The sequence below is a fragment of the Thalassophryne amazonica genome, chromosome 11, assembly GCF_902500255.1.
Source record: "Thalassophryne amazonica chromosome 11, fThaAma1.1, whole genome shotgun sequence".
NCBI lineage: Eukaryota > Metazoa > Chordata > Actinopteri > Batrachoidiformes > Batrachoididae > Thalassophryne > Thalassophryne amazonica.
Window position 1 is genome coordinate 19,351,629 of NC_047113.1, and position 16,762 is coordinate 19,368,390.

Sequence of the window (16,762 nt, forward strand, 5' to 3'; positions counted from 1 at the left end):
GTGATGCAGAGACAACATGCACACACTTGCTTGGTGACTTGGGTTTAATTTATCAGATACAATCAATCAAAAACTACCTTGATCAGGGCAATTATATCCCTATATCGGGATATCCCTAAGCATAGGTTCCACTACTGGTGCTATTAATTTCAATGAGACCTTCTCACATAACAAAAGGCAATATGTGAAAAATAGTCAACAACAGTCAAGGTTTGGTACATGCAAAACAAATGATTCAGACAGTGTACACATCAGTAAAGTTATAGATGCGCAGTAAAATGCCTGGGTGACAAAGTGTGCATCATGCATTTACTTGATTCAGGGTTCTGCAATCAATGAACATTTAACCTTGGACAACAACGCTTCAAAGTTTGTCAGCTCAGGGACAATCTGACTATCAAACCAGAACTTCCTTGGTATCCCAAATAAACCAGAGGAATCGAAGTTCTAAAAGGCAGGTATTTTAGGTAACTTACTGGTCCTGTACTTGGGCCGACATGTTATCTGTAGACCAGAAACTTGTAAGGTGCAGTGATCGGTCAGTAAAGCTTGCCATGGGATGGTCACCGTTATGCTACTCACAAAGCCATCCACTATCTCCAGAGGGGCACCAAGAGAGTCCAGAAGCTCATTGACTGCCTAAAGTAAAAATAATGCAGTTAGAAACATATATTTACCGCTGTGGGAGTAGACCTGATATAATTAAATGTATAGGTTACATTCAATGTAGCTACCAGTAGTCAAAACATCCCAACATCTCGTTTATAACACAGAAGAGCTTAAAGAGTCATGAGGTCCCTGGACAGAGGTATTTTGGTAATGCTAGTATCTTTGCTGGGAAATAAACATAACATTTCGAACAACCCTTACATGCCTAGCTTACATGTACTAGACACTTATTTTTTCTCTTTACCTTTCATTGACTTACATTTTTTCACTGTCACTCACTGGTCTGTATGTAAAGATGGTATTCATCATTATGCCGAAGGGTTCTTTAAATTGTAAAGATAGTATTTACTAGAGGTGTCACAATACATGTATTAGTATCGAACCAAATGGTATGCACGTGACGGTTTGGTGCACAGAATTGCACACAGAATAACAAACAGCATCAATTCACACAGAAAGATGGTGTACTGTTTTATTTTCAGCTGTAATCACCCTTTCCACCACATATTCACTTTTCTTTGCATTTTCATTTTCTTTGCCCTGTAATTTGCCCAAAAACTCAGAGAAAGTGCCATGTTTCTGATGGGGACAGATGATTGACTGGGCGATAATGGGTGTCTCCGGAAGTAGTATTATTGCTCTTTCATTTTAACCCTTTATCGCCCACCGTCAAACGAAACTACGGTGACCTATACACTGTACTACTCTGCATAGTATGATTATATGACACGTGCGTATTTGTTTCAATAAGTCACCATTTTGTAGACCATCCAGTTTCGTGATATGTGCAGGAAGGTGGGGTCTTTCTCTATAGAGGGTATGCACATGACACTGTCACACCCGGAAGCCAGCAGTACACTGGCATGCTGGATGGTAAACAAAGCGACAGCAGCTGTGTATGCTCTTCCATAAAGTGCATTGTCAGCTCTCAAAAGGTGGACAACGGTACAGTCCACATGGTGAGAACAATAATCAAACAGTTTTCGACTCAAACAGAAAAAAATGTCATGAATCAAACAGCTTTACACTATTTAAAGCCTGTCGGAACGCCGCGAGGTTGTTTATTAACAATCATTAAAGCTGATTCAGCACATTGTCGGATCTCACAATGTGGACATTTGGACATGCTGCATGTGAGAAGAGGAATTAAACAGTTTTTGACAGTTTTAAGCCTGTCGGAGTTCCATGAGGCTGTTTTATTAACGACTGTCAAAGCCAAATAAAGCATTTTGTGAATTAACGCTGGTAAACGCACAAACTCCACATTTTTGATAAAACAATGACAATCATTAAAGCAAGTACTTTGGTATGAAAAGTATTTAACATGTCTTTTACCTGCATGTTGTCATGGTTGGAACCATGAAGAGACAAGAATGGACCCCAGGATGCAGGTAGTAGCAGACACAAGAGGTTAGGTGCAAAAACTTTCCAGTGTTTAATACTCCAAAGGTGTCAGTGAAAAATACAAATGTGAGCAAACTCCACAAATACCATAAGAGTCTAAAGTAAAAGTAACATGAAAAACCCCAAACGACCAAACTCCAAAAGGAGACAGACAGGGTGATGAGCTACAACGAAAAGCGACTCTCAAAAAGGTGAGGCAAACTTACAAAACTTTTGAATCATAGGTGAAGATGGACGAAGTGCGGAAGACAGGAAACACAGACTGACCGCACAGGAATACAAAGGATTCAAAGTAATTGACCAGCAACTAAACATGAGGAGGGAGAGCCTTAAACACAAACTAAACTAATTTCACTACTGAATATCAAGGACATATTCTCATACCAGCGGCTCAGAAAACATCCACAAAAAATATGCGTCCTGAAAGCCAGTACACACAATGTTCGTCATATACCTATCCTTCGCTGACTTCACCACAAAAAAAGGATTTTGCTCTTCAGGTTGGGGAATTTCAGAATGTTCGGACACTGTAAACAATTGATTTCTTTCCACAATTTCCCATCCAACATGGAGGTATATCAAACTTGGTGCAATTCCTTATTATAGGTTGGTGATACACATATTTTGATATAATTTGAGTTGGGCTCATTTTTACCATAGTTATGGTCCTTGATTAGACCTTGGGTGCTTACATTCTGAAAATCAACTCTTCTCACACTTTTAGATGGAATTTCATGTTATGTGGTATAAATCCTTGTTATAGGTTGACAATAACCATATTAGCATATTGTAATATTGTATAAGATTGACATTTTGGCAGAGTTATGGCCTCATGAACAAACCTAAACACTGCCAGTTTCATGAGTTAGTGCCTGCATTGCGAAATCAACTCCTCTCACATTTTTAGTAGGAATTATGGGAAACTTGGCACTAAAGCAGCATTTGCCAGTGGGGGATATTGTACCCTCAGAGCACTCTTGTTTAAACTGCTGGAGCATTTGTCTGTAAGTGACATATATTGTCTCCTCACCCAACCCTTTCATGAAATAATCAAATGCTGCAGGTTAAGGGCAGACTAGGATAAATAAGTGATACCAGAAAAAGAAGAAAAAGAAGGTGAAGGAGAAGATAATCAGTTGACTGAAGGTTAGTTTGGACATGTAAGAACAATGATTGAAAAAGCAAAAGCATTGGCAGATTTATGGAAGGACGGCAAAACAAGAAAAGTGGGAGGAGCCAATAAATTGTTATATCATGGAAATAAACGAGTGGGTCAGAGATAGAATCTATGCAAAATTCAAATGCAGACAGTTTCAATGTGAGGAGGAGTGACAAGATAATAATGACCGTCAAACTGGGCTTCCCCGGGTTGTTACTACCATCATTTGTGCATATGCACCCCAAAGTGCCTGTGAAGAAAATGATCATATTCATATTATATTCTGGACTCAAATTGATGAAGACGGTATAGCAACAAGACAGCAAAAAAGTGGAGATCTAAATTGGCATGTGGGGAGGAATCAAAAGGTGAATGAATAGAAACATGAAAGAGTAGGAGTAAAAAGTAGGAGTGAGAAATGAGGATGAGGTGAAAACAGCACATTTTCATTAGCAACACGAGACGCCTTGTTAAGTTTGGGAATTTGAAAACTACAGAAGTTTGAAGCTGATAGTACATACACTAACGGCTGAGAATAGAATATAGAGAAAAGGCTCAAAGAAGATATTACCATAAGAGAGGCATATTTTACTTTTATTCCAGGCAGAACAGGTATGTGGTGTTTGTGCTGTTCATAGTGAAGCATACAGAAAAAAAAAGAAAAATAGAAAACAGCATATTTCCATGTGGAGTTTATTAATTTGGAAACTGTTTATCATAGGTGCTATGTCAAATGTTTGAAGGTGAATGAAGGAGAATGGTAAAGAAAGGAGTAACAGATATTTTCAAAAAAGCATGCACCTACGGTAGAAGTAGTGTTTCAGGAGATTCCCGTTAGAGTAAATGTGCAGCAGAGATCATGTTTAGGCCTTTTCCATTTTGATGAAACTATGGATGTGATAACATTTAGAAAAGACTGGTACCTCCACACATGCTTTTTTTTTTTTTTTGCACAACATTGTGTTATGCAGCACAAGAAGGGGTAAGAAAAGACTGGAAATAGTGCAGCAGATAACTGATAACTGAAACAATCATGCAAATGGTGATAAAAGCATCACATTTGGCAGAAATACTCCTTAGACACGCCTCTTTTGAAAAAACTTTTGGCCACTTGGCTTTTCAATCGGTGGTCAGGTAGGGGTCAATTGAAGAATTACACAGAGGTCAAAATTAAAAGATGCTCCAATCATATTGAAAATTTTCCACATTATTTGCCTGATCATAAAGATTCCAAAAGGTATAGTTTGGACTATCTGTGACTGAATTATATGGAGTTACGGGATTAAAAACAGCAAGAATGGTGACAAAGCTCAGTTTCATTTTGTACAGGGGTCAAAAGTTAAAGTTGCTCCAATTTTGGTAAAAAGTAGTGATGGGATGAACAACACTGGTGCGTCAGCACTGTGCCAAGCACACAAGAGTGAAACCCTGTATTGCTGCATGTATCGCCTTAAGAAAAAAAATCATGTGACTGATACAGGAACTGTGTCGTTCGACTGCGCCGTGCCAAATTGTGTTTATAAGGAAACAAACTGTATCGACATGTTGCGGATTTGTTGGATGGAGTTTTGCTGTTGGATTTTTGCTTGCCCTCACCTTGTTCCACTGACTTCATGGATCGTTCAAAGACGTTTCCCCAGTCTGGAATAATTTTGATCTTTTGACACCAAATAAGATAATTTTTTTTCTCCTTTGGGCATTGTTTACTGTTATTTTTCCAATTAGATATGTTTGTACTCCTTTACAATACTGGAAGAATAACCAGAAAACATATTCACACCTTTATCAACTCGCACTGAAATTTTTATGCTCACTATCTTCATCTGTAACCTGTGAAAGAGTTTTTTCTAAGGCAGGGGAACTGGTGTGTAAGAGAAGAAATTGCCTTGGAGCAAAGACACTTCAGAAACCTTTGTTCCTCAATAAAAACGCATAAATAATTCTATTTTTAGTCTTTTATTTCGTATGCTTTAACACTTAAGTTAACAAATTTCCATACATAACTTACAAATTTTAACTCTGAATTTTATTACAGACAAATTTGCTATATTTTACAAACCAACTCAGTTTAGCATTTACACAAACAAGGTTTTAAGCAAATTTTAAACTCTTCTCATGAACAGCATAACTCTACACACAAATTGAGCACATGAAATTACGCAATGATGAGATCATATTTTAAATAGAGGACTGGCGAATAACTATTTCACAGGCTGATGTTGGGTTTGCAGCACATTAGCTTTTCCATCTTATTTTCATTTTATTTACCTGCAATGATTTTATAACTACTGCAGGGGTCACTATTGAGCGACCAACACAGTGTCAATACAGTGCCGACACAGTTTGTGTAGTGTGTCAATACACTCCTTGAGGTATCATCATCCCATCACTAGTAAAAAGTGATGCAAATAATTGGTTGAGCTAATAGTATTAATAAATGGAACAGTTAAATGGAACAGTTTTGACAGTGTTGAATGCTTGGTCTCCAAAATAAAAGGTCAAACAAAGTCTACGTCTATTGGATTCTATGATGTGACATATGTCCCCGTAACGCGATAAGTAAGGATGATACATGGTCCAAACTATTCCTTTTTAAAACAGTGTTAATTCAACTAGTAATTTGCATCACTTTTTACCAAAATTGGAGCAACTTTAATTTTTGACCCCTGTACAAACCGACACTGATCTTTGTCACCATTCTTGCTGTTTTTATCCCATAACTCCATAGAATTCAGTTACAGACCATCCAAACCATACCTTTTTGGAATCTTTATGATCAGGCAAATAATGTGGCATAGGTTTCAATATGATTGGAGCATCTTTTAATTTTGACTCCTGTGTTATTCTTCAATTGACCTCTAACTGAACGCCAACTGAAAATTCAAGTGGCCAAACGTTTTTTTCAAAAGTGGATTGTCTGAGGACTATTTCTGCCAAATTTGATGCTTTTATCACCATTTGCAGGATTCCACTCTAAATATTCTCTTATCTGCTGCACTCAAAAGGCCTTTTTGAAAACAAGGGATTGAAGATCAACTGATAATGAAGATGAATGAGATCTTATGTTGCATGTAAAGGTGGTGACTAATTTGGAATACTTCGGATCAGTGGTAGCCAAAGATAAAGAATTAGGGCCAGAAACAACCAAGAGATTGCAACTGAGTATGGCTGCAATTGCAATTGGGGAACAACTGGGAGAAGAGAGCAGGATTGTTGTTTGAACAGAATCGATGTTGAGGATTAAAGGTCAGGTTTATGAGACCAGAAATGATGTACAGAACTGAGAAGTTGCATGTCATAGAAATAAAACTGCAGTGGTGGCTATTGTGCAGAATTACAAAGCTGGAACATATAAAGAATAAAATGTATCACAAACATCAGAAAAAAATATGTAATAAAGTTCAGGAAAGTAGGTTAAGGTGGTTTGGACGTGATGCAGAGAGGTCAGGTTAGGGAGCATGTGCCGGTGCTGCGAGATGCTGTATCCACCACAGTACAGAACCATCACGCGTCCTGGATGAAACACCCAAGAAAGACAACTGGTCCATCCCTACCTCCCAAAAGTAGGTAGATGGGACCTGTTGTAGACAGGCCATGTGCAGTTTCCAGTTATTGAGGTCCTCAAAACTGACAAACCTGCATAGTGGATTGTGGCCACAGATGCATGCTTCATCGATAAAATACCACAGTTTATGTGTCCTCCCAATGCAAGTGGTACACCTCATCTGTGTCTCTAATTCAGTGTTTAGCCATCCGGGTCATCTGGACCCAAAGTACTGCACATTTACCATTTGTCCCTGAACTAATCAGAGCAGATCAGCTCTGTTACCTGTTGATTAGCTGAACTCACCTGTCTGACCTGAACTGCTGTGATTTGTTCAGAGACAAATGGAAAATGTGCAGTACTTTAGGTCTTGAGGGCCAGGATTGGGAACCACTGCCATAAATAAAACTGTTTATTTGACACAAAGTCATTACAACCTTTCTGAAGCATCCCCCAAAGAGACTTGGTACCAAAGACCTCCAGTCATCAGCTTAGGTCGCTAGCCTGAGGTCTCACAACCATACAGTAGGATATGAAACATCAGGACTGGGAACAATTGGTCCCCAGTTATCCGGCAAAAGAAAACCTATGTCCAGCGATCTCATAACTACACAAGTTCTTCCTAGGGATCTCTTGGGTCAAGGACCCAAGCACATGAATATCACTGCTGAGATAACCTCTCAGCTGTTAGGATGGTTAAGCTGAAGGTTAGATTTAAGGAAAACCTAAAGGAAGAGTGGCTGAAGACTGAGAGGGATACCACAAAACTGAAAGCAAAAGCTCATCAGAAGCTGCCAATACACATGGTCAAGAGGAAAGATGAAAAAGAACAATAAAAGCTTGATAAGCCTAAATGTGATGGTGATGTGGAGGTGATGTCCCTCTGTGATGAGGGGGGCACGATGACGCTGGGGGAACGCTGGAAAAACAGTTGCGAAACCACCAAGGGTGCAAAAACACACAAACTGCAGCTCTGGAAAGTTGACAAACACCTTCTCCTCTTTTCTCAAAACTCACCCAGACATCGAGGTTGATCTCGTAGATGACACCACTGCCATTATACAGATCCAAACACAGCTGGTCCAGAGTCAGCCGTTCCTGTAAAAAGTGACCGAGGTAGTGCTGTAACAGATACCGACAGGCCCGCTTCTTGATGGAGCCGGACCAGGGGAAGAGCCAGCGAGACATAGAGACAGCGGGGAGAACCAGTGCGAGTGTACTCCTCTGTCAACTGCATAACAGACGAACACAGAGTGAACAAACAAAAAAAAATAAGCAAAAGGAATGAGCCAAACAGCTAGCTAGCTATCTACAAGGAGCTAAAGAAGGAGTAACTCAAGTTCTTAACACAAATAACTCCAAAATCCTTTGTATCAGGACTGACGAGTCCTTTACGAGACGGTAATTATGTTTTCTTTAGCCGTGTCAGTTCATATTTTCGGCACGGTTAGATCCTGTCGCTGCGTCTCGTTTCTGGGTTGTTTAGTTATCAAACGCGAGGTAGCCAGACGGCGTACGTCCTACGTCAGCAACACGCAACCCAGAACACGGAAGAGAAATTACCACAAACGGTCGCCATATTGGTGCGGTCACTTTGCTGATCAGTGGGCATGTTTTTTTTTTGTTTTTTTAAATAATTATTTATTTACACAAATATAAACAATGCAGACTAATAAAATAAATAGAACATAGAACACCCAGAACAATGGCTCGAGATGTGCAAGCAAAGAAGCATTAAAATAAAGATCTTACATAACGGGTTGCAGACAGATTAAAAGTTAAATTCTCATAATAATGTTTTGGTTTTTACAGCTTTTTTTTGTTAGTGCAATGTTTCAAGGTCTCCAAATATGATTAAAATAAGCCAAGAAAACAATGAAATTGGGGTTTTGATTAAAAAAAATTGCTGGTGTATATATATTTGGCTAAAATAACAACAAGGTTATGTTTTTTTTTAGCAGGGGTTTCATCATTAAAGTATCCGAATAACACAAATTCCACTTTAAATTGAAGATGAATGTCCAGATTCTTGTTTAAAAAGGGAAATATCATTCCAAAAGGTATAACAAAAAGTACAATCAAAGAAAAGGTGAACAATGAATTCCACAGAAAGCTGACAAAATGTACCAAAGTGGTCCAGACTGGGTCTGTATTTCCTAATAATTGAGATAACAGGATAACATCTACGTAGAATTTTCAAAGACACTTCCCGCACCTTACTCAAAATGAAAAATTTTCTGTGCAAAGACCATGCTTCTTTTTTTTTTCCCAGTCAACATTATACGTTATTCCAGAAAAAAATAGATGTAGGTTTACAAATAATATTTCTATGAATTAATTCTCGGATACACTTATTGCTTGTCTTTGTACTCAGAAAAGGATCAGCATTTCCTATATACAACCAAGGTTGGGTAGGATTACTTTAAAATGTAAATCCAAAAGTAATCATATTACAAGTAATCCAAATGTATGTAATACATACATGTAATCCACATGTATTCTTTCAAAGTAATCCTACCCAAACTTGTATACAACTCTGAGAAAGGATTCTGAATGGTACAATCAGCTATTGATGGTGAGATAAGGGATTTAACACCAGATGGAATGGCATCAAACACAATAGCATATTCTTTTGGAGCCACTGGTATATTGAAGAATAAAAATTAAGTCCTCTGTCTCTCCCTTTCTCTCTGCCTGTCTCTCTCTCTTTCTTTCTCTCCCGCTGTTTCCGTGCTGCACAAACTTCAAACTTTTTGGAAGCATGAAGCCTTTCAACTCTAGAATAGGTGTTATCAGCAGCGATGCACATGCGCAAAACTTTGATGGAGACGTTTTCCCTTTTCAGCGGACAGAGTTTCTGTGTTTGGCTTCTCCTCCTCGGCTGCACGCTGAGGTGGCTTTTCATGAAATTTAAACAGCCTCAGAACAGTTAAGCGGTCGGTCCCATCCCTAACTAGTATACCATATCTTCTTGGAGTATTTAATACAATCTTGGATAAAAACATATACGTAAATTTCTAAATTTTTGAGAAGTACTACAGAAGGCAGACAGGATTTCTCAAGAGCTTGTCACCCACAGTTCTAACATGGCCATTGTCAGAATTGAGCATAATATCTGCAATTTTTCTAAGGGCCTTACGCCAGAAAATACAAATCTCATTGTAGTCAAAATGACCAAAAAAAAAAAATCACTGAGTAATATATTAAATTGTTGACCAATTGCCACTATACTTTTGATATTTACAGAGTTGAGTATATGTCCAAGATGGACTGCCATTAACACTCACAAAACTATTGTATTATTGACTACAAAACTAATACAAGTCCTACATTTTTGCTTCAAAAGAAGGCTATAACAATTATTATTTGAAACCATATCATTAATTAACAAACCATTGATGTGTAGAGAACTGAATGGGAGAAAGAACATAGTGAGACCATATTACTTTAAGTATGTGATTGGTGGACATAAAAAATGATAACCCAAGTACAAATAATACAATTTGGTAAAAAAAAAAGTGTCAAATGTTGAGGTCTGTAGTCTACTTTATCAAAAGTTTTAGTTACATCAAGCATGTTCACAAAAACATTACTTTTCTTGTAGTTATAACAACTTATGACCTCATTCATGACAAAGGTGCACTGAGTAGTGGAAACACCTGGTTTAAAACCAAACTGCAGGTCACAGCTCATCAATACTTGTTTTTCCTTGACTACAGTAATGATAGACATTTTTTGCAATAATACTGCTCAAGGTAATGGCACAATAATGTTTTGAATTGGAGATCATGCTCTTAGTTTTCAGAACTGGACTCAGTAATAAATCTGTGTGAAGCATATATTATATGATCAGATTGCATACCTTCTTCTCCACCAGATTTACCATGCACCCCCGCTTATACAGTAATGGTTAATTCCACACTGGCAGAACCATTTATGAACATTAATACACATATATGCAATTTACTCTTGCAAGACAGAAGGTATGTAGTGCGTGAGTGACCCTCATCTGCCCTTCCCAGTCAGCCTACACCAACCTACTCAAAGTCGACCAACAACTTCTATCAGGAGGGACCGACCACCAAAACATCACAAAGATAGACAAGAACAAAAGACAAGTGGTGAAGGCAATGACTGTGCAATGAGACACCGAGGAGACGGGTCACCAACCATACAACATACCAGGACAAACAACCACACATGAACAGTCTGTTGTCTAATTAGTGAGCATCCATACCCTAATCTAGGACACCAGAGTCTTGATCCCCTTGAGAGCACCCAAAACCGAATTGTGGTGACAGTCACAAACACACTGCCATCCACACACAAAGACGTAGATCACAACTAAATATCCGATCACTACTGTGGCTGGTGTGTTGGGCCAAGACAAAAGTACAGAACCTTACCATATGACATAGACCACTCCGGCACGCCAGAAGCCATACGGCCGACCGCACGCAACGACAGAAATGGGTCCAGGACACAGGGCCCCAGGAGAAACAGGGCAGCGGAAGGGCACAGGGACCATGAAGGGCAGCCACCAGAGCCACTGGGGCAGCATGACGAACCAATAGGGGAGCGGCCCCGCGGCGCCGGAACACACACAGGACCCTGGCATGGGCCCACCAAAAGGGTGGGCCCCAGAACCACACAACCCGGGCCACGGCCCCCAAAGGGAGGAGCAAGCGGCGGTGGGGACGGGGGGGCAAAGGAGCCACTGCAACCAAACCCAAAGTGCGGGCAGGGACCACCGAGCCATACGAGGACGGGGCCTGGCCCCCAGACAAGAGGCGAGACCCACCCCCCCGGGCCAGGAAGCACACGAGGCTCCCCAACACCTAAGACTCCCCCAGCACAGCCAGCAGGACCCCTCCAAACTCCCCCCAGCCCCCAATCCACCCCCCCACAACGGACCCCACCCCAAAGCTCAAGATCAGGAGACCACCCAAGCGAAGGCAGGGCAACACCCCACCACACGGAGACCACGGCCCCCAATGCCCCAGCAGCCGTCCACAAATGAATACACCACAAAGACAAGATATTTAATGTTCAAACGTTTTTGTGCAAATATTTGCACATTTTGAAATGGATGCCTGCAACACATTTCAAAAAAGCTGGGACAGGGACAACAACAGACTGGGAAAGTTGATAAATGCTCAAAGAACACCTGTTTGGAATATTCCACAGGTGAACAGGTTAATTGGAAACAGGTGAGTGTCATGATTGGGTATAAAAGGAGCATTCCCAAAAGGCTCATCCGTTCACAAGCAGAGATGGGGCGAGGATCACCACTTTGTGAACAACTGTGTGAAAAATAGTCCAACAGTTTAAGAACAAGGTTTCTCAATGTTTAATTGCAAGGAATTTAGGGATTCCATCATCTACAGTCCATAATATAATCAGAAGATTCAGAGAATCTGGAGAAATTTCTACACGGAAGCGGCAAGGCCGAAATCCAACACTGAATGCCCGTGACCTTCGATCACTGAGGTGGCACTGCATTAAAAACCGACATCATTGTGTAAAGGATCTTACTGTGTGGGCTCAGGAACACTTCAGAAAACCATTGTCAGGTAACACAGTTCATCACTACATCTGCAAGTGCAAGTTAAAACTCTACCATGCAAAGTGAAAGCCATACATCAACAACATCCAGAAACGCAGCCGCCCTCTCTGGGCCCGAGCTCATTTGAAATGGACAGACACAAAGTGGAAAAGTGCTGTGGTCTGATGAGTCCACATTTCAGATTGTTTTTGGAAATCATTGACGTCTTGTCCTCTGGACAAAACAGGAAAAAGACCATCCAGATTGTTACCAGTGCAAAGTTCAAAAGCCAGCATCTGTGATGATATGGGGGTGTGTTAGCGCCCATGGCATGGGCAACTTACACATCTGTGATGGCACCATCATTACTGAAAGGTACATCCAGGTTTTGGAGCAACACATGCTGCTATCCAAGCAACGTCTTTTTCAGGGACGTCCCTGCTTATTTCAGCAAGACAATGCCAAGCCACATTCTGCACGTGTTACAACAGCGTGACTTCGTAGTAAAAGAGTGTGGGTACTAGACTGGCCTGCCTGCAGTCCAGACCTGTCGCCCATTAAAAATGTGTGGCATATTATGAAGGGCAAAATACAACAACGAAGACCCCGGACTGTTGAACTGAAGTCGTACATCAAGCAGGAATTTGGAAAGAATTCCACCTACAAAGCAGCGTGTGAAACAAAGGAATTCAGCCGAGAGGGCGGGACCACATCTCACTCAAGGCCTGCCCACAGGGAAATGACGTCACCGACACGCGTGAAAAAACTCACGCATGCGCACAAGGGTTCAAGCATGATTGGTGTAATCGCACTTCATTCAAATCCATATAGTTAAAAAAATAAATAAAAGGGTCGGTTTATTATCTAAGAGACCTCGTATACCAATAATCTACTTCAGTTCTAACTCATCTGGTAACCAATTAAGCAATGTTTTATTGACTCATTCACAATTTGACTTAACTGAAGCAAAGAGGTATAAATTCGTTTTTTAAATTGTCTGTTTATTGTGACAACAAAGTTGAAAACACATTCGGCCATTTGTCTTATTCCCATATTAAATGTAGTGATTACAAATTACTAAAGTCACATTTGGAACATTAGGAATCAAAATAGTATAATCTGAGTCAAATCTAAGTCAAATAACGGACATCTGGTAGTTTAAGAGAAAGCAACAGTATACACAAAAGCCAAATGGAGCTACATAACCTTTTTATACAACAGGAAAAAAAAAAAACAAAGATCATATAAATAAAAAAGTATTCAGATGCAATGCAATTCTTCACTTTATAAATGCAACATCGGGGATCTTGCCATCGTTCTGCAAAGAGCAGAGGATTGAAAATATTAGTGGCTTGAATCAACAATGACAGGTTGATAATTACTGTGCATACAAAGGAGTGAAAGAACACAATACCTTCAACTGAGTGAAGATCTGTGCTGCTCTGTTGAAATCCCACTCATTGTCTTGCAGACACCTGAAACAAACACACACACATAAACAGTCATTTAGATAATTTAGGTGAGTTACATGTCAAGTAACGGGTACAACTTGAACATCAATTTTAAAATAATAGATATGACGACATGGACCCCTGAATTGATCTTAATGCACTATGAATCGCACAATGGCTCCAGTTAATGTTAAAAATTAGTTTAAGTTCATTTTGTTTCACTGCTAGTTTTGCCTGTAAAACTTCAAAGGTCATAACAGGCCTGTCATGAGACGGGTCATAGGAATGTTAAATGCCTGTGAGGTAAAATCAAAATCAACATATCTGGTAGCGGTAGGGAGTACATACGTATAACGGATAAATGGACCCGTCTAAACTTTACACTCAGTTCACTAGTTGTTAATGCTGTCATAGTGGTTCAGAAGAAGAAAGTCATGCTGTGCCAACCAAGCAACAACACTCGAGCTTGTATTTTGACCCCATCAGGAAGTGCAGTTTCTTAACTGGCTGCTTGAGGCTGGTTCCAAAACAGAGCACATTCCCATAGAAGCCCATTATAAAATCAGAGCAGAAATAAACATGTTTGCAGCCTGGAACAAAACATGGTTTTTGTCTCTACAGATAGTTTCCTCCTCCATAACAACTGTACAGAGGATGAATTTTTTTTTCTAACTTAAAACATTTAAATTAATAAAACTGTGTAATTGTGGGCGTGGTTGCTTTGACTGACAGTGGCAGTGTCCAGTGATGACTCCTCCAACCATTCCACAGCCACTCACTATTGTGTTGTTGTTGTGTCTGAAGTATTTTATTACAACACCTGGAACAATCTGGCTTGTTGTGCTGTGAAACATCCAAACGCATCATCTGAAACTGGTGTGCCCAACCAGTCGATCTGGGTTCCAGTCGATTGCATAATAAAAAACATAAATAAATAAAATAAAAATAAATAAAATCTGGATTTATCACGAGGATTTAGTGCTGCTATGACAGACTGATGCAGAAGCATGCCCGAAAAGTCCAGGAATTGAAAAGTCAGTCTGTAAATATGGAAGGCGTGATGAATGTCCCTAACAAGTTTTGGTGTTCTGTTTGGGCCAAGAGTCTGCAGAAGCATTTATTCTGTGTGCACCTGGACGAGATACATGCAGAACATACAGATGCTGCTGCACAGAGAGGTAAACGTCTGCAACGGTTTTCTGAATTGTTGGCTGAAATTAAAGAATTGCTAAATATCTGGGGAAAAGTAGTGTAAATGTTAAGGACACTACTTTAGTGCACTACGGAGTAATTTTGGACACATCCTTCTATATACCATGTGTATGCAGAAGATAGTTCCGTCTCAGAAACTTTTACAATCCCTCACAAAATAGAAAAATATGACGTGTCCTCACAGTAATAATTTCCAGAAAGGCCACAGCATTTCTGGTCCAGCAAATGCAGAAAGCACAAATGTTTTTAGGACATTTTTCATAATTATTGTATGGCCTTGCCTTACAATGTGGAGCGCCTTGGGGCAACTGTTTGTTGTGATTTGGCGCTATATAAGAAAAAAGTTGATTGATTGATTGATTGACATTGAAAAGGGCTATTTCTTCTTCAGAAAACCGAGTTGAATTATCGCTTAAATAAGCAGAATTTGCAAATATGAATTGTTCTACAATATTCTGATGTCACATAAAATAAATTTTATCCAGTGGATTAAAATTTCAAAAGGTAAATTAGGGGAGGTGATGGTCTAGTGGTTAAGGTGTTGGGCTCGAGTCCAGAAGATCATGGGTTCAAATCCCCACCTGACTGGATAATCACTAAGGCCCCTTGGGCAAGGCCTTTAATCCCCTATTGCTCCCGGTGTGTAGTGAGCGCCTTGTATGGCAGCACCCTGACATCGGGGTGAATGTGAGGCATAATTGTAAAGCACTTTGAGCTTCTGATGCAGATGGAAAAGCGCTATATAAATGCAGTCCATTTACCATTTAAATTGAGTAGTGCTAATCGCGGCTTAAAAAAAAAAAAAAAAAAAAAAAAACTAGGGGTGGGCAAACATAAAAAAATCTTAATCGCATTAACTCAATGACTTTGTGATTAATCATGATTAATCGCATGGTATATGTGAAACCCAAAAATGAATTCAAAAGCCGCTTAAAAGCACAGTTTTATTTGAAAATGTAAATGAACATTGCATAAATTTGAAAATGTAAATTTCAACTGAAACACACTAATGAAATCAAATATAAAACCACTGGCAGGTCATTTGTTATCCTGTTTCATATCAAAATAATATTTATGTCCATGACTAAATGTACTAAAACAAATACGTCACAATTGTACACATACCACAATTTGATATGTGTACAATTGTGATGTATTTGTTTTAGTATATTTAGATTTTGTTGTGATTTGGCACTGGATCCTTAAACTTTGTACATAATGAACTCTACATGGTGAATCCTTGATCTCTGGACATAAATAGGAATAAACTAAATCTGTAGTTTTTGTCAAAAGCATTTCCTTTCAGACACTGGCATGAATGTGTTTCCATATATCTGAGCTGAGCTTAGAGCTGCTGTGAAAATACAGCACGTTTCATTTTGGGAGGGGAAAAAAAAAAAAAAAAAAAACCTTTTAGTCGATTTTAGTTTCTTGTCTGTATTACATTTGGAAAGAGGTGTCATTTTATTTAAAGCGGCGATTCATTTTGAAGTTATTAATTCCGAACAGACTGTCTCAGCCGCGCAGCGTTTCGAGCTGTGTGAACGGAAAGGAGGACGATTCTCGTTTCTTGACAGCAACAAGACAATCCACAAATAAGTGCCTGACGATATTTTAATGGCTTTGCGAGGGGTTAAGAAGCGGCTTGCCGTTCTGAAGAGCAGTGAATCAAAGAACCAACGAGCTACTGGATCGAAGCATTGCTTCGATGGTTCATGGTTTCAAAGTGGAGCCGCACTGCAGAAATAGTTTATTACAGACCAAACCCTGAATATCCG

General features: G+C 39.6%; 2 protein-coding genes across 3 annotated transcripts in view; both read right to left on the minus strand.

Moving 5' to 3' along the window:
- The window catches only part of atg2a (autophagy related 2A), a 59,635-nt gene extending 51,354 nt beyond the window's left edge, over positions 1-8,281 (minus strand). For both annotated transcript variants that reach the window (XM_034180909.1, XM_034180908.1), the window contains exons 1-2: positions 7,794-8,281; positions 477-639 (exon numbers count right to left, since the gene is read on the minus strand). In XM_034180909.1, the coding sequence (XP_034036800.1) occupies positions 477-639; positions 7,794-7,964 (334 nt within the window). In that variant the 5' untranslated portion in view covers positions 7,965-8,281. The remainder of the gene's footprint in view (positions 1-476; positions 640-7,793) is intronic.
- A 5,024-nt stretch (positions 8,282-13,305) lies between these two features.
- zgc:153681 (uncharacterized protein LOC751719 homolog) overlaps positions 13,306-16,762 on the minus strand; it is a 78,661-nt gene continuing 75,204 nt past the window's right edge. Inside the window, exons 20-21 of the mRNA XM_034181129.1 lie at positions 13,736-13,796; positions 13,306-13,639 (exon numbers count right to left, since the gene is read on the minus strand). Coding sequence (XP_034037020.1) covers positions 13,601-13,639; positions 13,736-13,796 — 100 coding nt within the window. The 3' untranslated portion in view covers positions 13,306-13,600. The remainder of the gene's footprint in view (positions 13,640-13,735; positions 13,797-16,762) is intronic.